This window comes from Alexandromys fortis, unplaced genomic scaffold (genome assembly GCF_014885135.2).
Source record: "Alexandromys fortis isolate MF-2015 unplaced genomic scaffold, M_Fortis_MF-2015_v1.1 scaffold_44, whole genome shotgun sequence".
Lineage (NCBI taxonomy): Eukaryota > Metazoa > Chordata > Mammalia > Rodentia > Cricetidae > Alexandromys > Alexandromys fortis.
The window spans coordinates 46163-68715 of record NW_026067921.1 but is presented as its reverse complement, the minus strand read 5'-3'; the positions used below and the strand labels follow the sequence as shown (position 1 = coordinate 68715).

Sequence of the window (22553 nt, the reverse complement as noted above, 5' to 3'; positions counted from 1 at the left end):
AGAAGATGCAGTAAAGAGATTTCTAGTTTTCCAATTGTTCTACCACAGGTCACCAAGTTGCCCTTCTAGAAAGATTGGGTAAGAATTTGTACTAAATGCCACATATCACTTATTTTTATGAACAAAAGTTTCCAAAAAGAAGCTGAACTTCAAACTATACTTTTTTTAATTATTATTAACTGTTTGGAATTTAATGAATTGGAGAGTTTGGCATGTTGCAAGTCCAGAGCCAAATTATCTGGGGCCATATTCAACCCTCTTAATAGCCATATCTTGCTTTCCTCTGTACTTGACATAACAGCTTTGTGAGAATTCAATTAATTTGAATGTACAAGCAGAATATTAGTTTTCCTTTATAATGTGTTAACTTAGCAAATTCCACCAGCCAAAATACCAAGGGTGTCATTAGATGACGCCTGAAACCTCTACCAGGGTTCTCTGCTGTATTGTAACCCACCTCTTCCGTGTTTTTACCAATGCAATGCAGAAGTGTCTTAACTTATGGCTTTCTTTGTTTTGTTCCTGCAAAAATTGCTTAAAAGTTCTTTTACAGTGACCTTTAAGGTGACCTAAATCTGTGTTCCTGGGCCTTGATCACTCATATTTTGATCTAGAATGAACTATTGTGGTTTAAGGATTACTATTTACTCTTCATTGTGGAAGCTGATCTGTAGGTAGGCTCACAAGGTTAGTGGGATCCAGAGAAGCTTCTCACTGCTGGTATTTAGGATGATCCCTGGAACACTGTCCTTGGACAAAACAGGCTCAGTCTTTCAGTTGCTCAGCAATAGCTTTGACAGTACATGCACACAAAGATGGTCCATTGGAAGAAAGATAGTTGACATAATACCTTGTTTATATAAAAGCATCCTGAAAGAAATCCAGATTTGTGGCATAATGGAGCCTGGTTAATTGGCAAACAGCCTGATCAAAGCACTTGCTGAAAACACACAGATGAAGGATCAAGACTCTATAGATGAGTATATGAGAATAGATGTCATGGTTTGGCGCCTCAGCCATTATACAACCCATATCCACCCCAGTGTAGATGCCTTCTAAAATTTTTTCTCTTGTTTAGGAAGTGGTGTTTGTAATTTAGAAATTAATCGAAGGTTAAAATTTAGTTTTAGGAATAGAAATAGGCTGAATAGGTTGTATATTGGTTATAGTAATTGCCTAACATGTAAGGTTAGTTGGGTTCCTAGGTTCAATCCCTAACACAACAGAAACAACAACAACAACAATAACAATAACAGCAACAACAAACACTTTAGTAACCATTGCCTATAATATTAGTACTAGCAAGATGTAAATAAAAGAATCATATGTGTGAGTATTACTAGCCCAGGTTTCCTGTGACACTCTCTATAATAGGTAGTTGTAAATGTCCACTACCTCAAGCTAAACTCTCTTAGGAAGAACATTTCTGCTAAGGAATTGTATAGATATTGCTGACCTGTTAGTGTATCTGTGGCAGATTATCTTGATTGTTAGTTGAGATGGTAAAGACCACTATGAGTGTGTGTGTGTGTGGCACCATTTCATTAGACATAGGGTTCCACACCATGTAAGAAGAGTGAAGAAAGTTATGTGAGCATCACACAGCAAATAGATAATTGTGGTTACATTTGTTTTTCTCTGCTTTTGACTGTGGGTATGATGTTCGAGTTCTTGAATTGACTTTCCTTATGTATCCTGGAATTACAAAATAAACAACACATTTCTTTACCTGAGTTTAAAATAAAACTATAACATTTCCTGAAATCACAAACAAACAAACAAACAACAACAAAGATAACACAAACAAGAATGAAATGGTTTTGATGGGACCGTAGGAAGAAGCAGATACCCAACTTGATGCAGCAGAGTTGAGTTATGAATTCTATTGCCTCTTCCCTCCTCTTCATCCTGAAAGAATTCTCAGTGGCCATCCCACGACTCAGCTCTCTGAGGAGTTACTGTGTCTTTTCTTGTCTCTGCATGGTGTAGGAGGTCCTTCTGTCTATGTGTTGCTTTCATTGGTTGAATAAAGAAAGTGCCTTGGCCTTTTGATAGGGCAGAATTTAGGAAGGTGGAGAAGACAGAACTGAATTCTGGGAGAAAGAAAGCAGAGTGAGAGAATCGCCATGGAACTGCCAGAATCAGACATGCTGAATCTTTCCTGGTAAGTCACGACCTCATGGTAATATGCAAATTACTAGAAATGGGTTAAATCAAGATGTGAGAGTTAGCCAATAAGAGGCTAGAGATAATGGGCCAGGCAGTGTTTAAATTAATATACTTTCTGTGTGATTATTTCAGGTGTAAGCTAGCAGGGCAGCAGGGATGACAAGCAGCCCACTGCTCCTGTTACACCTGTTCTATGATCTCGTGGATCTCTCAGCTATACCTCCCATTTCATACCTGGTTTGACATCCACAGTGTTCTGGAAATGTCTGCCTTCCTACATTCACCATAGAATATTTTCCTTGGAATTCTGACATGGAAGAGTAGTCAGGATAATACTCTTAAATAAGAGAATTTGGAATTTGATTACTAAACTGTCTGGCACTGAAGATCCCAACTCTAATGGCCATTGTTCCCAGGGCTTGTGGTAGAGGTATAATTATTTAAATTAAACTTGCAGGAAATAGTTATTCATAGAAAGATAAATTCTTTTGCTCCGAGCATTGAAGTGAATTGCCTCATCCCTCAATGAAACCAAAAAAGACCAAATGAAACCAGAAACAAGCAGAATGAAGTAAATACTATCCTTAGAATAGCAAGAAAAGACTAAGTAAATGTCACATCAAGAGAATAGAATCTCAGCTGCATGGTGGTGGTGCAAGCCTTTAATCCCAGCACTTGTGAGGCAGAGGCAGGTGGATCTCTGTGAGTCAAGACCAGCCTGGTCTACAAGAGCTAGTTCCAGGACAGACTCCAAAGCTACAGAGAAACCCTGTCTCATGCTCTTTGGGCTGACAAGGGAGAGGGGCTTGATTGGGGGAGGGGGACAATGGGAGGCAGTGGTGGGGAAGAGACAGAAATCTTTATTAAATAAATAAACGAAAAAAAAAAACAAAAAAGAAGAAGAAGAATAGAAACTCAACTTGGGCTCTAGGAGGGCAAGTTAAATAAAGCATTCTTTTCTACAATACAGTTTTTCCTAGCTGAGCAGCAATGTAGTTCACCTTTCTGTGGCTTGACTAAGAAGGAACCACTTTTTCTATTCCTGTTTTCATCTTTCTTTCAGGGCTTGCCCGAACCCAAGCTTGCTTTATCTGATACTATTGACTGCACTACTATTTTTCTATAGCTTCCTCCCCATTTGTTGTTAACCATGTGATTAAATTTTTTGCTGGCTAGAATAGCATGGGATTTTTTTTGTTTGATTGTTTAATTGTTTCTGGTTTTGTTTTCCCATTCTTTTCTACATTACCAAACTCTGAGAATCTGATGAGATTTAGAGTTTACCTGGACAAGGAATGTGTTTTTATTTTTAAACTGTAATTAAATTCTCACTGGACTTCCTGTCCTTTGAGTCCATTCTTGAACTCAATGGTTGTAAGAATCCCATGACAAGATCCCAATTTCCTATAGATCATTTGTTGACCCATAAGTTATTCCCCCAAATTTTTTTGTAGCAATTTTGAAGAGAGAACAATAGCAAATCAATGAAATATAAACTGAAAAAGTAGATATAATTACTGAATGAATTTTGTTTTTGTAAAAGGTAAATATTGGAAATCTTCCAGAAAGTCTGATGAAATAAAAGGTATATGACAAATTTTCCACATCAATACTGAGAAAGGAGCATTATTATAGTTACACACACACTTAGACTTTAAAAGGACAATATGATCATCTAATAAATTTTATAGCAAAAGTTTTAAAACTCGCATAAAATAGACAAAAAGTTCTAAACTTATTTGTTATTGGGCAAACTGTGGAAAGTGATACTTTTTGAAGAACCTAACTTTATTTCACACAAAAAAGTCTATAAAGTAATTTTGAAAGGACAGTTCATTTGAAATATTGTTGGGAATTATAGTTAATTTCATTGAATATGATGATGGTACTGGATTTGAATGAAGATATTATTACTTACCTGAACACCCACTGTGACTTGCACTTGCAAGTATATGAGCATACATGGCAGATCCATCAGACGGTATAATTATGTAGCATATATATATTTTCTACTCTGAGGGAGCTCATATTTTCTAAACTTTGCTGTTCTAACAGTGATATAATGGTTATTTAGTTGACCTATCATTTATCCATCAGATAAAGCTCACAACAAAGGCTGTATGACAAGGAACCTGAGGTTTTAAAAAGTCAAGGGAGTTGATGGCCATGCCTGATGTTTAATGAGTGGGAAATAAGACATACTTATATAAAGGGTCCTCAAACTCTAAGTCCTAGGATAGTAACAAGTCAATGAGAAATACTTAACTATAAAAAATTTGCCTTATGCACTCTTGATGACCTTGCTTCCAGGGGTCTTAGATTTCCCCTCATTATGTTAGACCAGATTACATGGTCTCCGGGTAAGAATTCAACATCCCTATTTCTTCTCCACCCCTAGATTCACTGTCTATAAAACTGATGACTCATTAGGTAATTAATGAAGGGCAAGAAATGACAGCAAAATTGAAAGCTTCATGTAGTATGTGTGGATTCATGGTCTATATAGATAGATATTTGTCCATTATAACAAAACAGGAGAAAATGAGGCCCCTGGCATGAGCACTCACCATCAAATGAGTTGCCAATCTACAGTAAAACTGAAGGTCCTCAGGAGGTCTGTTGGAATTACATTCAAGAGGTAGCATAGGACACTGAGCGAGGACCCAGATATTCATAGGAAAGTGTAAAATGGAATGGAGACAGGGAAGGTACTGAAAAGGAAGAAGAAGATGAACATGATATAACAAATGTTAGGGGAAAAAGGCAACAGGTAGGATTCTAGAGTAGGATGATGCCTTCCTGTCTCACTTATTTAGTATCTGTGAATGTTAGCACATAAATGGAAAAATGCATGAGACCCATGAGAAGTTGGCAATGATAACTCACTTTAATTTCTACTTAGTTTGTAGATATTAGGATTATCACACAATAATCAAAATGCTACCTTTGATATTCAAAAAACAGGAAAAATTTACAAATAGCCAAGAAGTTTAGGTAGAGACCTTACCAGACATGGTGCTAATACCTTGTTCCCTCTGATGTGCACTGACCATCACAGTATGAGTTGTTATTTCTGGTGGCTGTTGATAATGCTCAACTTGGCAGGTGAGTATTATGTCCTCCTCATGGGCAGATACATTCACTATGTGCCAGCTGGTCCAGCTGTAGGTTCCATCCTTGTTTACAGTGAATGTAGAAGGGTCTTCTATATGGGATATATTTCCATTCTCTATCCAGGTCAACCGAAGCTTCGAAGGATAGAACTTATTCACCTGGCAGGTGACACCTATCAGATTCCATATCACTGATGGCTGCTCACTGATCTCCAGGGTGGGTGAAACTGAAACAATATAATCAAAAGCTGAAACTTCAAAGCCTAAGTAGAGAAAGACCCTAGAAGGGAAGCTGAAGTATGGAGGAACCATTCTCATTGCAAGTTCATCATGGGGACAGGTTGATTATTTGTGCCAGAGGAGAGCCCCCAAACATAGCTCCTGTCACACAGGTGCACAGGGTGTCACAATAAGTGAAATAAATAAGCACAACTCCCAGGTGCACTGAGAAAGCAATAACAATAGTAAAATGGATGAAAATGCCAGGAATTAGTATGTGGCTCCCAATCAATATAACCGAAATTAAAATAAATACAGTTTCTGTTATGTGATGGTCGCAGTCTATGATTCTGTGTGGTATGCATGAATGCTTCCTGGGAACTATGGACCAAACTATTCTAAAAGAATGAGAGCATGAGCTCGTTTCAGAGTCATTTACCTAGAATGATGTCAGATAATTTGGCAGTTCCACGAAGCTGGCCTCCTTGCAAGGTGCCATGGGCCACCTCACAGGTGATCTGAGAGTGGACATCCCCAGCACTCAGCACCACATGGGTTGTGCTGGAGATACTGTAGGAGATGCTTTCTCCTTTGGGGTCCACAGTAGTTTGGAAGTGAGAGAGCTCATTTCTGTCTTTGAACCACTTCAATGTGATGTTCCGAGGGTAGAAACCATGGGACTTGCATGTGTAGTTTACTGTCTGCCCAGGAGCAACTCTGGCTGCAGGACCCAAGACCATAGGAGGAGATGGTTTAGCTGCAAAGGAGCATATAGATGAGGGTGTGATTGTGATGGCCACCACTGTTGACATAACATTGTGAGGAACCTTCATATACATTATCCCCATTTTCATTGTTTGTTGTGGTGCCTGGGATCAATACCAGAGCTTCAGACATACTAAGAACCTGTTCTACTCCATGGTGATGTAGACACAGACATTAACTATTTGTCCTCTTTGCTTTTTTTGTTTGTTTGTTTGTTTGTTTTTTGGACAGGATTTGTCCTTCTGTTGTATCCTGTGTTCTTTGGTCTCCATAGTTTAGCAAAGATCCCCACCAGTAAATGAGGAAGGGCAAAGCCTGGTGGAATTCTCAGTCTGGACAAAGGAAGGCAATTATCAATGTATTTTATATTCTCTATCATCTGCTCTGCCGGCTTCCTCTGGAAATTTAGGGAAAATATTTTTAGATTTACATTTGCAGTAACTGAGGAAATAACATGACAGAAGGGCCACAAAGCTGGAACCCTTTCTGCCTCTCCCAGTCATTTGTTTTTTTCTTTTACCTACACACTAACAGATCTCATCTGTGCCACACCTGAATTTAACATTGAGAGCTCACTAGTCTGTATCTCTAAATGGGCTTCAGTCAGACGTAGTTTGAGGTTGAAAACAGTGATTACCCTCTGCAGAAAAAGCTAAAGGGGTTCATGTCCTCATTGTTAATCATAAAAGACACAGACAGAAGCTTGTTGAACAGACAGTAACACTCCCTGGTTGAAAGCATACATTTGAGTGGACTAGTGGGAGGAAGGCAGTGTGCTGTGCAGATGTCCTGTGCTGAGGTTAGTATGTGTGACAGGCTGCACTTGGAAATATTATACACATTTGTATTTCTACATATGTGGTTCCTCAAATGTGCATTAAACCAGGAGTGTAATCAAGTGTCTTTAAAGTCAATCTACCTAAACATGAGCATGCCTGATTTCCCTCCATGTTTGATGGACCAGTCACTATTCATCAGGAGTTTCTGGCCATCTTGACATTGTTCAGTTTCCAGTGACCAACCCTTTGGTGGGATTAATACCAAATTGCATATGGGTGGAAAAATTACACAGGCCAAATGACAAAACTCATCTCACCCCAATAGGTGATTAATTTGAATCTCAGTCTTTATCTAATGAGCATCAATGTCCCCTTCCATAAAAACTGAACAAAAATATCACCATAAAAATGAAAATGAAGATAGAATCCTTTGCATAAGTATATGCTTGCAAATCCTACATATCAAGGCAACTGTTACTAGATGTGAGATCATATATTTATTCTTTGCCACTGTAAGCTGTAGCAAAATCCATAAAGACATAAAATGGCATGCCTCTAGATTGTTCCTGCCTCTACTCTGAAAAACCTATGTAAGGAGCAGAGCCTCTATACTAGTAATTCTCAACCTTTCTAATGCTGCAACTTTTAACACAGTTCCTCATGCGGTGGTGACCATCAACCATAAAATTATTTTTGTTACTGCTTCATAACCGTAATTTTACTACTTTTGTAAATCATAATGCAAATATCTGATATGAGACTGTTGTAAAAGTTCTTTTCAACCAGCAGACAGTTTGTGAATCACAGGCTGAGAAACACTGTTCTGTACCCTAACACCCTCCTCTTTCTTAGGGATCTTCTTACTAAGTTGGCCAGTGGCTTTTACAGCACATTCAGGACTGCAAGTACTTCCTCCAGAAGGATTAGTTAGAGCAGACGGCCATGAGATAGTTGAAGGACACAGCTCAGCAACATACTGTGTCATTAAGGTAGAGTTCTCAGTGAAAGAGAGAAATGTCAGACCTCAGAAATTGTTCTTCTGTAGTCCTGTGCAATATATGAGAGTTGTACCCTGAGATTAGAGTTGAACAGCATTCTTCCCTGGTTGGATATTCTCCCTGAGAAATATCCCAGGCATGTTACGTGGGATTTAGGGTATTGTGAGCAGTATGGTAGGCACTGCTATTCTGAAGCATGAGGGATGGTTCTGCCTCAGCTTGGTGATGTAACAGGTCCATCAAGGGACTAATCACAAATATCTCCTATTGTTTTTAAAAATGTATCTGAGGAAATTTTAAACCCAAGCTGCATATTAGAACATTCTGGAGAAACTTAATATTTCAGATGGTCCCATATTGGGCTAAATAAACAGATTTATCTGTTTCCCACATTATTCCAAAGATGAATTGTGATGCACCATGCCCATCTACTCTCTATGCGCCGCCATACCATTCCCGAGCCAGGCAAGGGGCTGGAGATTGAGACACACAAAGACAGACAGAGAGATGAGAGACAGAGACACGAGTCATCCTTGAAGCCAGAATGCCCTAAGAATGCCCCCTTTATTGTGTTCAGGGGCAGCTTATATAGAGATAGCCATGCCCCAGCCAAACACACCAGAAACCATTTTCCTGCCATCAGGAACTCCTGAGGGTCTGGTGCCCAGAGCAGCTGTAGGCACTCAGATGAGGGGGAAAACAAGTAGTTTCAGGATCTGGGAATTCACAGCTCCTAACAAGAAAAGTGAAGCCAAGTTGAGAATCACTAACCCTCTACCCCCAAATTAATTGGTAACTAAGGCCTGGAGAGGGAAAGTAAGAATTCAAAGTCACACGACTTCTGAGTAATAAAGCTCACATTGACAAAACATTTCCTACAAGTCAGGAGTTTCTCTAAGTGTGTTGTTTGACTTCACTCCTTCAGTATAGCAGGTCTATATACTGTGCTAGTTGGGAGAGTCTGCCAAGTGAGTCCCCCCTGTGGAGGGTTGACTTCACTCCTTCACTAGAGCAGGCCTATACACTTCGCTGGCAGAGAGAGTCTGCCAAGTGAGTCCTCCCTGTGGAGTGTTGACTTCACTCCTTCAGTATAGCAGGTCTATATACTGTGCTAGTTGGGAGAGTCTGCTGAGTCCCCCCCCCCTTCTGTGGAGAGTTGCCCTGGGCACATATGAGAGAGGAGAGTGCTAGGATGCATATTGGGATGCCTATGCAGACACTGTCTCAGTCCTCTCCCCTGCAGACCACTGCACTCTAGCTGCCTTGGGATGTCACTAATATCACCATCTAGAATGTGTCCATAACATTGACCAGGGAACATGGCTGTTGTCATCACAGAAAGTGATGACATTACCTCCTGATGCTAGTTTCTCAGTAATTCTCAAGGTAGTCATACAACCCTGGAAAAGTGGGTGTAGGTATCCATGTTCTACAGAAGGGTAAACTGCCATTCAAATCCAGTAAGTTATCCAAGTTGTACAATGATGATGCCACATGGATTCTGGGGTGCTGCTTTGCCGTGTGATATACATGGGCCCAGCAGCTCCCTCTAAAGGGTCTGTGGTCATCACCATGCCACAGATGAGGACCTGCTGTGTCTCAGAGGTCATTTCTGTGTCTCACTTTCATTTACCACAACAAAGTAACTGTTCCCATTTCTGTAATTCTGCCTCTGCCTCTCCATCTCTAAGAATCCTACATGAGGGATTCTAGCCAAAATCCCTGATCCAGATAACTCCAGATAGGAGGCTCTTTTCCAAGTGACTCCTATACAACCTGCTTTTCTCCTTATTTCATGGACAGACCACATTTTCAAGACTGGACACAAGAGGCAACTATGTACTATGCTTCTGCTGTTCAGAAAGAATAAGCTATGTAGGAGGAATGCCATGTATGCTGTGTTACTCTATGAGGTAGGGTGATTTAGTCAAACTTGACTCTTTCTCACCTGCTCACCACTAATGAGACCTCTTTGAACCTCAGAGCTTTCTTCTCTAAAGGGAAGAAGTGACCTCTCCCCAGTAGAACATGTTTAGGTAGAAAACGACATAACAGACATGCAACACATAGCACACTCTGCTATTTCATTTCCCTCTTTTCATCTACTTTTTCATCAAGGGAGTCCTGAGGGACAATGACATGTCAGATAAATCTAGTATCAGTGGAAGTCTGTGGATTGTACATTGACTGAGCCACTTGCTTAGTCCAGGCATTGCATGACCTAGAACATTAGTGTCTATTTACAGCATATATAGTGTCAGGATAGTCACTCCTCTTGTCTCTCTCTATTGAGGGGTTGTGAGAAGACTTCCTATCCCATACCCAGGTAGGAAAATGGTAGCATCCCTATGAACTAAATCACCTTCAAATGCAGCAGGTCTCCTTCAGAGGGCATGACCTTGTTGCCTGGACTGTTGGTATACAAGTCCCTTCACTGTAGCATTGCTTTAGTGGCAATGAATTGAAACAAATGAAGCATTCATGATCTGGGATCTTTATTAGTTTGTCTCTAGCTGCTGGACTGTGAAGCTTTGCTTACACAAGGAACAGTTCTCACTTTAATATGGAGTGATAGTATGGCCACATTGGTGTAACTTTCCCACCACTATTAGCATCTGATGTCAGGAAAATCTTGAAACCTTGAGGATCTGATGATGAGTGGAAATTATGGTTGAGTTTGAAATATTCTGACTCAGCCTCTCATATGTACCAGGTTGCTATATGGAGATGGCATTCCTTGCTTAGACTGTAAGAATCTGGCCTGGAGTCAGATGTACGTTCAAGGCCAGATCCCAGCATCAGCTGGCTATGTAATCATGGACAGGGCACTGGCAAACTGGGTTCACATCTCCAACAGGGATGGACTGAATAATCTTCATGCTATAAAATTGCCAGAATCAAGACCAAGAAATAAGACTTCAGGCTTCTGTCAGGAAGTTCAAAGTGCCCTGATGCCTACGCTGGTGATTGGAGATAGTCTACATGGAGATCAACTCCAGGACTTAACTCTACATTGCCTAGAACCTTCAGTGCCTGTGCAAGTAGGATTCAAAATGTTTCCAGAGAGACCCAAGACAAAGATGTAAACCTGGGGTGAGAGATTCCACAGTGAATGTGGGCACATACCAAACTCAGTGTGCTGTGGACAAAGAGCAAGTAAGAAAACCATACTGTGCTCTGGGCGTGTCCCTTTTTGCCTTGATTTTATTTTCCTCTTGGGAGGGAGGAGACACACATCTTGGGGAAAGAGCTCATGCTTGCCTGCTTCTTGCTATCTGTTTGACATCTAGAATGGAACCTAGCATACACTAGGCCCAGGTTGTCTGGCAGAAAGAGAAGACTTAATTGGGTGAGGTAAGACACTCTGGAGGCAGTAGGCCAGGTTTGTCGCTGTCCCTGAACAAGGCATCAGCTGTCTTTATGTAGCCACTAGACAGGGACAGATCGAGAAGTGTAGGTATTGTGAGGCAGACAAGGGTATGGGTTTACCCCCATTTACCAGAAATGGCACTGCTAGCCCATAGCATGTCCTCTCCTCAGTTTCCTTGGCCCACAGTTGGGTAAAGTCACCCTATGAGCATGAGGGTCACTTACAGGCTTGATTCTTCATTGTGATCACAGCATCTTGGACACATTTTGACCTGTTGGAGATATGAGTGACATGCACAATGCAGTACTTACCAAGGACATACAGCACTGTGCCTCCCCCAGACAGAAACTCCTTGTCAGAGTCTGCTTTCTGGAACTTCACACAGTAGTAGGTACCAGCATCACCAGTTGTGACATTACTGATGCAGATGGAAAAGTTTAGGTTATTTCTCTTTGAAGTATCTGTAACACTTGTGACTCTGGGAAACTTCTCTCCTGTGAAACTATATATTAGTTGCCGACTCTGTCCTGTGCCCCTGAACCACTTCATGGGCCCCAGAGGACGCAGAGAGGTAACAGTGCAGTTCAGAGTGGCTGACTCTCCAGCACTGATAGAAACTGCTTTCTCGGGCTGAATCACCTTCAGGTCCTCTGTAGCTGCTCCTGCAGGAAATGTCAGTTAGTGATCATTGGCTCCTCTAGTTTGTCATTAAATACTGTTATAAACTAGACCTCAGCATAAGGTGATCACAGTTCCCCTCACTTGGGCCTCTTAGCAAACAAATGTAACAGATGAGGAAATGAGTCACAGAGACGCTGAGTCTTTGGCAGTATTTTCATAAAGCCCCAATTCTGTTTGAGATTCTCATGCCAGTATCAGCTTGGTTTTCATTTTTCTGTGCACATGGCATGTTGCACTTCTTATATAATAGTATTGGATGTGATTACATGACTCTTTGAGACCAGTGGGATGTAAATGTTAAGTGTGAGGTATAGTTAGTGAGTTGTACATTTGATTACCAGATTTCAGGTCAGGCCCCAAGTCAGGGGTGTTGCTTTACCAGGTGGAGAGATAATGTCATAGATATTTCCCAACATGTAATAACATGCACATTAATTAGAGAAAGAAAACCCCGGTTTAAGTTACCACTTTTAAAATATGTATTATTATCACATTAATTAATCAATCTTATGTGTATTGGTATTTTTCTTCCACGTATGTCTATGCACCAAACACATGTCTAGTGGTCAAGGAATCTAGAAAAGGGAACTGAAGTTATACATAGTTATAAGTCACCATGTGGGTGCTCAGAGTTAAATCTGGGTCCCATGGAAGAATAGCAAGTGGTCTTAACCCCCAAACCATCTCCCTTTGGCCCCAATATTATATTAACTTCAAGGATGACAACAGATTCCTACAAAGGTAATGGTTTGACACAACAGAAACGTTTTATTTCACGCTTTGGAGGTCAGACATTCTAGTTTGGTGTGACATGGCAGCTACCAAGGGGTCACAGTGCCACACTCTCCAGAGGGCCCTGTTTGTTCCCTTGCAGATGATGTTGTCACCTGGAGACACTCTCTCTTGTCACCTGTTTTCCCATCACCACACCCTATTTACCCAGTTACTCTAAGTCCCATAGCTGACACTTCTGCCCCTTCTTGCCTGGACTTTGGTGATCTTGTAGGACTGCATTGTACTACACTGTCTTATACTACTGGACCAAGACTGTGCAACATTCATTTGAGATATGAAAAGAGCAAAAGGAAAGTAAGGAAAAGTACTGAAGAAAGTGAAGAGTCTGAATAGCAAAATATAACACCAAACTGAGAGAAACTATGAGAAGGAACCAAATGATATTGAGGAGTCAACTCATGAGGGGTATAAAATTTATTAGTCCAATGGACAGAGTCCACAGAAGATTTAGCAGGTTACAAAAAATATCTAAAATCATGAAAATTACTATAACATTACTCAGGCTGCGCTGCAGTGGCAGAGGTACAATAAAGAGAAGAAGTTGAAGAATTTGGAGTGCAGTGACAAGATTATTGGAAAACAACTGTTGTCTAAAACTTTCCTGGTTTATTAAAATATAAGACCTATAAATCCAACAACTGACCTAATTCAGTGTGAGATAAACTCAGAGACACACACCAGCAGACACAAGAATCCAACAGACAAAAGCAGAGTAGAAAGAGAATGCTGAGTGCTGCCTGGATGGAGCATGACTCATCTCATCCTGCTAAAGGATAGGATCAAAGCTCTTAACAGAAGTGTTAGCATCCAGGAGGCCATGAGACAGTGTGTGTAGTCACAGTTCTAAAAGAGAAAACACATCCAGAATTTAAATAAAACCCAGGATTCCACACAATGTAAAACTATGGAACCAACACAAGAGAGAAAACAGGCTTTGTAGTTAAAAATTTGAGATTATGGGCTGGAGAGATGGCTCAGAGGTTAAGAGCAGTGCCTGCTCTTCCAAAGGTCCTGAGTTCAATTCCCAGCAACCACATGGTGGCTCACAACCATCTGTAATGAGGTCTGGTGCCCTCTTCTGGACAGCAGGCATACACACAGACACAACATTGTATACATAATAAATAAATAAATAAATAAATATTTAAAAAAAATTTGAGATTATACAATGATACCTGGTTGGAGGTATCAATACCTGTCCTTCAGGAAATGCTAACGGGTTTCCCTTGTGTTGAAATAAAGAATCCCAGAGAATAAGGCCTAGTTTAGAAGACAATACAACTCTGACTGTACTCTGAATTTTAAAATTTCATAAAGCATCCCGAGCTCCCAACTTATACTTAGGCTTTTTGAAGATGGTGACTAAGCTTCTACCTTGTAGTTCTCATTAATAGCCTTAGGGAAGGACATACACCTGGAGCTGCTAAGAAGGATGGGAGATACTGCTAGGTCTCAAACAAGAATGTCTGATTTGGAAAATCTGCTTCCCTTGATAACTGAAGCTGAAAGCAACGGGCAACTTTGTGAAATTAAAAGTTGTGTAACAAGTAATAACAAATCTAGAAAGCATGTTGATAGTCTTAGAATACTTACTGATTAAAAATGAAATATGAGAAAAATAATGAGAATGGGGTAGACCATGCGAGCCTATATAATAATTTACATTTTGGCATAGCTATGTGTAAAATTATATAAATAATTTTCTCAAAGTTCCATAATTTGTTGAACTGGAAATCCTAAATTCCTAGACCAAATTTTTTAAGAAAAAATTTAGAAAAATCATAAAGATGAAAAAGACCTAATTAGTTTTTGTATTAAGATAAGGTTAAGTCCAGAATTTGAAAATGTAGCAACTCTCAAAACTTTGTGGACTGATTTAATATTGTATTTAAAAACAAAGTTGTAACTTCAAATTTTATTGAGGAATTGGACCTATAATGTAGAGACAGAGATTAAACAAAAAGTATACAAGCAGTATGTTTGGCTTGCTTTTCCAACAGACTTACTTACTTAAACATGACACATGAGTAGTAGCCATTCCTCTGTAACATTTCTTATTAGCAGTGATGCTCTAACATATTTAATAGAAACTAAGATGAAATAATGTCTTTGATGCTTACAAAGTAATTTGAGTCTATAAAAATAAAATGGTAAATATGGGGAGATTTAAAACTCAATGTCATGTGCCCAGGACCCACCTCATCTTTCACAAAGAACTAAAGCAGTAGCCAACTGCTCCTTGAGGCAACCAATGAGAGAGAGAGAGAGAGAGAGAGAGAGAGAGAGAGAGAGAGAGAGAGAAAGAGAGAGAGAGAGAGAGAGAGAAGCAAGTCATCAAGTGAGTGATTAGGACCTTGTGTTTCTGAGAGGAGAGAACAGAAAACTGAACTAATTATTCTGACATCTGTGAAATCTGCTTTGAAGAGTGGATTTGAGAATTTCATCAAATTTTGTTTGCATGAATGAAGATGATCACAGCTAGTAGAAGCATCCAGTCCTTCTTGGCTTTAGCTGATTTAGGGAGAACTGGAGTCTGCATAACAGGTTTGCTTGGGAGAAACTCCATCCTTCTTCTCTGTCCCATCTCTAGAGTCCAGGCTGCAGTAACTGTACTGTCTAAGCAAGGGAAGAGTTTCTGACCCCAGTTAGGGTCGTGGAAGGTAGACAGTTCTTTACACCCTCAACCGTGAGTCCACAGAAATTCCAGAACACTACCATAGGGGGTGCAGCCTCAGTATTCAATATATCCAGGGGAACAGCAACAACAGCAACATTCAAGCCTCTCAAGTGCCGTGGGATGTAGGAGAAAATCGTTTCAGCAAAGAAGAGAAAAGAGCACTTTTCACAATAGTAAAAGTGAAGGATAGTGGATCTGTTTTGTCAACAGTTTCTACTTCATAGTCAGGACTCAACAAATTCTCCCGTATGTGTGATTTTCTCAATGAGCATCTTCCCATGTGACTCACACCCATTTGAAATTGCTAATTTATGTAGAAATAGAAACCTTGTTTCCCATGTGAATGACATTTTCAAATAAAAACTGTTTGCATGTAAGGAGAAAGCTGAAGAGCACAGGAGCAGAGACCCATAGACCCTATCCTCATTTCACCAGCTAAAGTTTATGGGATAGAAGAAAGTCTCTGGGAGGAGTGATTGCAAATCCTGTGGCCTCAGTCAATCAACCTGAATTCAAACCACAGCTCTAGACATTGCCATCAGTGTTGTTTGTGCCTCTGCTGCTTCTTCTGTGCTGTGGCAGTGTGACAAGAGCCTCACAGTGGAGTACATTCTACATGGTGAGTGCTTACTCTCACGACATTGAAAGGTAATTCCTCAGCTGATTTTCTGGGTCATGGATTGTTCACTGACACTGGGAATCTGCATAGTGTCATGGAGTTTTGATGGAGGAAGGTCATTGGCTAATAAAGAAACTGCTTGGCCCTGATAGGTTAGAACATAGGTGAGTGGAGTAAACAGAACAGAATGCTGGGAGGAAGAGGAAGTGAGCTCATATGCCATGCTCCCCTCTCCTGGGCAGACGCGATGAAGCTCCAACCCAGGGTGGACATAGGCTAGAATCTTCCCGGTAAGCGCACCTTGGGGTGCTACACACATTAATAGAAATGGGCCAAGCAGTTTTTAAATGAATACAGTTTGTGTGTTGTTATTTCGGGGTGTAAGCTAGCCAGGCAACCAGGAGCCGGGCTATGGGAAGAGGCCAGCATCTCCCTCAACAGAGTTTGGTCCAGATTACGGAGCTGCATCTACCTCTATGTATAGATATACATCTGGTGATAGCTATGGCTTGCTAAATTATATTTCTATTGATTTGAAAAATACTGGAGGGTGCAAAGAAATAATATTACATCAGACTCCATGTTTCAGAGAGTTCAGGGATCTGACTGGCTCCATTGCTGTGGTCTCAGGGGAAGCAGAACCTCCTCATGAAGACAGTATGTAATGGGACAATATTGCTCATGTCCACCTTACCTTCTAACACCCAATCATCTCTCAGTAGTTCCATCAGCTGGGAACAAAGGCTTTAATACACAAATTTTTGGGTATATTTCATACTCCAAGTATGACATTTGTACTAGACAACTTAACAATACTGAAGTAAATTCCTAAGATAAATTAGCCAATAAAAGCCAAAGTCTCACTAAATATCCCAGTTTAGAAATTTCAATCTACTGGCTTTTCTGTTGCATTGAAGACTGTAGGAAAACAGATGATTATGGTATGGAGACAGCAATAATGCAAGCAAGGCTGAAATATGAATATAAATACAGAGGAAGGACACACAATGTCTGTCAGAGAAAAATATTCTCCTTTAATGTTGTCATGTGTATTGGTGTTGTTCTTGTTCCAGTAACAGTATATGGACTGAGCAAATTGTTCTTATATATTTGGGAAGATGTGTGTTTGTGTGTGTGTGTGTTTGAAAGAGAGACAAAAACAGAGATACAGAGGAGATATGCATATAAAGAGAGTGAGGGAGAGAGAGAACAGTTAAAGAAACAGTCAATGAATAAGAGAAAGGGACTAGGGAAAACAAAGATGTAATTAGATATTAATTTGAGAAATTAAAAAAACAAAAGTTTCAGAAAGTGCTAAAATCACCAGAAGGTCTCATCAATCATTGCTAGTATCAGCTGCAGCGAGAGTACAGTGAGGACAGATTAAGTTTGACTTCTATTATCAGATGACACAATAGCTCCCCTAACCAAAGTGGGGAGGCTGAGGGCTGATAAGCCCTGACCTGAAGTCATCAGGTTTTTCTAACAGACAAAGAAGGAACTTAGGACAAACAATCTTTGAGAATCATGAGCAGGGACCACTCACAGTGTCAATAATCCTTACCATGAGATGAAGGGAAACAAAAGCTCCCTGGAAAATATCAACAAGATCAGGGATGTGTGAGTACCTGGTATAGATGAATTGCTTACACTCTACATATCAAAGCCATAGCCCAGTACCTCATAATGTGACTGTATTTTAACCAGGGTCTTTGAAGGAATAAAAGTCAATTAAGGTGGATCTTAACCCAATGTGACTGCTTTCATTTCAAGAAACAAAAGATCCACAGAGACAGTATGAAGTGAGATCCTGTGTGGAGAGAAGGAGAAGGTACGATTCACAATAGGAGAGGCATCATGGAAGAAAATATCTTAGTGGGCATCTTGACCCTGGGTTTCCACCCTCCAGAACTATGAGGAAATGAATGACTATTGTATTGATTACCAGTCTGTGGTACAATGCCCTGGCAATCCTACCAATAAAACACAGGCACTAGTAAGACAACAGCACTCAGTGAGAAGTTTGTGGTCACACGAGGAAGGAACTGGGGGAAAGAATGAGGAAACTTAGTGAGAAGGATGATGATGGCTGCGCACTGCCTGAGACACTTCCCTCTAGCCATGTCACCGCCCTTGACTCAGGAAGAGAGTGGAGAGTGCCAAGTATAGAGACAGGCCATCCACTGCTTTGGAACTGACATGCTGTCTCTGATGGGACTCAGAGTTACATGGATTTAAATGGGATTCTACTAAAATAAATGTGTCAGCTCTAATATTAGAAAAATTTAATCATTAATTTTAATGATTTCCAGATAGAATGTTTCTGGTCACATGTGGGAACCCATGGACTCACAGAGCAGTACTCCAGACACTGCCTCTAGAAAATGAACAATGTTCTGAGCTTCTCTCCTGTGGCAGTCTGTTGTTTACCTAGAACCCTTCAGTTCTATTCATAGTGAAGAGGACACTAGTCCACTGAAGCATGTGGCTCTAACAGACATTGACTTTCGCCCCAGTACTTTCTGCCTTGCTAAAAACCATCAGATTACATTCCTGAAGCTAGTCCCCTAAGGTCTGTTCCAGTATTTGGACAATCCCTTTTCCTGAGGCTGACTGCCAATGTTCTGCTATCAATGTATTAAAAATCCAGCAATCAAATCCCTTCTTGAGCTCACATAATTAACATGCCCAATTAAACTTAAGCACCTCTTTCTAACATGGAGTTTACCATTTTTCCTTTATAAAATTACATTTTCCTGTGTGCCAAATTTGTTTCCTCTCTTTCCAGGACAAATATCCCAGTTCCCCTTCCCTGGTTCTCTTCCCCTTCCTCTGTCTTCTGCCTTATCTCTTTATTTATTTATTTATTAAAAATTTCCACCTCCTCCCATTTCCCTCCCACTCCCCCTCCCTCTCCAGTCCTAAGAGCAGTCAGGGTTCCCTGCCCTGTGGGAAGTCCAAGGTCCTCCCCCCACCATCCAGGTCTAGGAAGGTGAGCATCCAAACAGACTAGGCTCCCACAAAGCCAGTCCATGCAGTAGAATCAAAACCCAGTGCCATTGTCCTTGGCTTCTCAGTCAGCCCTCATTGTCAGACACATTCAGAGATTCCAGTTTGATCACTTGCTCCATCAGTCCCAGTCCAGCTGGCCTTGGTGAACTCCCATTAGATCAGTCTCATTGTCTCAGTGGGTAGACGTACCCCTCTCAGTCCTGACTTCCTTGCTCATGTTCTCCCTCCTTCTGCTCTTCATTTGTCCCTCTGTACTAAATAAATCTTTGTCCCGAGAACTGGGTCTGAGAACTTGAACTTGGGGGTCCTGAGTCAATATTTTCCCTTTCACACAGGAGATATGGTTGTACTCCTAAGATATGCTCACCTGAGAGTCCCAGCAGTAGGGCCAGCAGCAGGACACTGTGAGGAGTGTGAGGCCAGGAGTCCAGGTCAAGCATGTTGAGAGCTAAGGAGCTTGCTCAGTTCAGTGTTTGTGCTGGCAAGATTCCGGGTGCTAATCTGCAGATAGAAGGTTCTAATCTGGTATATCTTATTTTGCATAAGGGGTGTGACTGTATTGTGCTGAAAGAGGAACCAAACTGGCTATTTTGAAATAGACACACAGTCTTGCAGGCTAAAGGAATAGATGAGTTATTTATCATGCATTTTAGAGGGACTGAGTGAGATATGCCTAGAAATTGCTTTCTCATTTTTATTTAATGAGTAAATGAAATTCTCATAGATGACAGTGTCTTTACTCACCTGATACTTATGTTGCTTCCATAGTTTGACTCTTGGATGAATATGAAGTACAGACTTACTTAACATCTTGATTTTACTTTCTTTGAATATACATACAAATTGTGAGATTGCTAGATCATCTAGTAGTACTTTTTTTTTAAAGATTTGCTTACATATTTTTAAAATAATGTGTGCATGTGTGTGTCTGTGCATATGAGTGCAGGCTACAGTCCAAAGAGGGTGTCAGTCACTCTGTAGCTAGAGTTACAGCTGTTTGTGAGTCACCCAGTGTGGGTGCTGGGCATTGAAGTTGGTAAGAACACTATGCACTCACTCTTTGCCCTGAGCCATCTCTCCTGTCCTCCTATTTTTAATTCTTGAGAAAGCTCTCTGTTGTTTTCCATAATACCTATACTACTTTACATTCTCACCAACCAATACAAGATCAACAAAATAGTCACTGTAGGACCCAGCCTTGGCAAGTTCAATAGAGACCTAAATTTTATTTTACCCTAAGGCAATACCTGGTTCCAGGAAAGATCACTCACACACCACCCAAGAACAGAACATCCAAGAAAAATATACCTAACATTCCAAAGCCCCCATGCACCCATCCCACTTTCACCAGGACACCATGAGTGAAATAACTAATTTAAGCCTGCTGGAGAAGACAGAAATGAATGAAAGCCTTGAAAAAAAATTAAGAACTACAAATTGAAAAAAAAAGGTGGGAAAACAATTAGTAGTCACATGGGTGAACCTGAACCAGCTCTACAAGGATGAAGGGAAAGGTGAGGGCCAAAAGCAAAACAAGAACCCAAACTCTAGGAGGAAACTACCCCAATGGAGCACTTTGTCTGCATTTCCTGTGACTTATACCAAGGCAATATGAGCACACAGCCTTTAAGCCACCCTAGCCTCTGGAGACAAAACATGGGTCCTTCCATTTTCCTAGCCAGCCCAGTGCACATGGTACCAGCAAATACCTCTGAGTTCTGTGTGTACCCCTACAAAAGGACTCAATTTCAGGCCATTCTCAGTAATATGCCTAGGGAAAGTAATCTTTTCTCCTTCTCTAGTATTTAAACTAGATCTGCATGATCAAGACATCTTGTATTAGTAACTCTTCAATTAGGATCCAGGAAAACAGAGGTTTTCTTTCTTTTTTTTTTGGTTTTATAAGCAGTGTTTCACTCTGAAGTCATGACTGTCCTGGGACTCACTCTGTAAACCAGGCTGGCCTTAAACTGAGAGATCTTTAGTCTTTGCTTCCTTAATGCTGGGATTAAAGACATGCACCACCTCTGCTCCATCAAAAGGATGCTAAACTCTTAAGTTTAAAGCCCTGGACATTGTAGATTTGCAGCCTATCATTTCCTCATCCCATGCTTTAACTGCTGCAAAATATTCAAGTGTTGGTCTATAGTAGTATTGACATGGTGACTAAAATAGTAATAATCTGAATAAGGCAAATAGTAGCTCTGTTGTACACTGACACAGGCAGACCATATCTATAAAGACTTTATAATTTACAGATACACATTTAAAGTTGTAGGCTTTTATTCACGAAGCATCCCAGAAAGACTGGAAGTGCTGTGGGAACACATTCTGCTCCTTCAGCCAATAGCCTTTAAGATACCAGCCCACTTGGACATGGTCCCTTATACTGTTACAGCAACTTTAAACGTGAGCCTGCTCTCTTGCTTCTGGCTCCTGCTTCCAGCTGCTAGCCTTTGTTCCTGTTCATGCAGAGGACTGTTACTAGGACAGTGGTCTCAATGTTTTTCCCTTAAATTAATAAGCCTTTTATTATTCATAATTCTGAACTGGTGTGGGATTGTTTTATGATTTCCATCTTCATCTGGTGCCTGAACATTTGGTTTTAGAACCCCCCAGCTCTGATGCACACTGCTGGCTTGGAGTGTGCCCTGCTTGGTGCAAGCCCTTCCTCAGTGGGCCACGGCCTGTGTGTGGAGCCTGGAGTTCATATAGAATTCTCACATAGCGGTTTTTCTTGATATGGATCAGCCATGGTTCTTTATATTATCCCATTACACACCTTGGAGCAGCTTCAAGTTCACACGAGTTTACCCCATTGCTTGTGCCTCACCATCCTGCACCATGTGGAAACTCAGACAGGATATGGATTTATCCGGGTGACTTCCATTATGTTGTTATTCCTGTGCATGGCTCACTGAGGTGTACATGGTCTGTGGTTCTATTAAATAATTATTTTTTGATCTAAGAATATCTTTCAGCATTTCATGCTGAAATCAGATTCAGACCAGTCACATGACTCCAGGTGTACTGCTAAGCCCAGCTAGGTTTGTTTTGTAGGTGGCTCGTGACACCTACTGGCAGGTAGCAGATATTGCACCTACTGCAGTTCAAAATCAACTTCATAATTTGAAAAATAACTTGATAATTTAAAAGAGCAATATGTCAGACAACCTAACCATCCAAGGTTTCAAAAGCCTCTTTACTGACACCATGTATGAGGTTTTAAAAGACTTATATGATGTCCCTTCTACATCACTATTTTTGATTCTGGGTATTAGTCATGTCCTCGATATTTTTTTTCTTTTTTTTTTAATATAATTTTTTTATTGAAAAAAAAAAAGATTTCCGCCTCC

At 40.5% G+C, this 22553-nt stretch overlaps 1 protein-coding gene across 1 annotated transcript in view; it reads right to left on the bottom strand.

Moving 5' to 3' along the window:
• LOC126501120 (signal-regulatory protein beta-1-like) overlaps positions 1-19680 on the bottom strand; it is a 31018-nt gene extending 11338 nt beyond the window's left edge. The window contains exons 1-4 of the mRNA XM_050141619.1: positions 19565-19680; positions 11725-12075; positions 5941-6258; positions 5195-5509 (exon numbers count right to left, since the gene is read on the bottom strand). Coding sequence (XP_049997576.1) covers positions 5195-5509; positions 5941-6258; positions 11725-12075; positions 19565-19637 — 1057 coding nt within the window. The 5' untranslated portion in view covers positions 19638-19680. The remainder of the gene's footprint in view (positions 1-5194; positions 5510-5940; positions 6259-11724; positions 12076-19564) is intronic.
• Positions 19681-22553: the final 2873 nt, after the last annotated feature.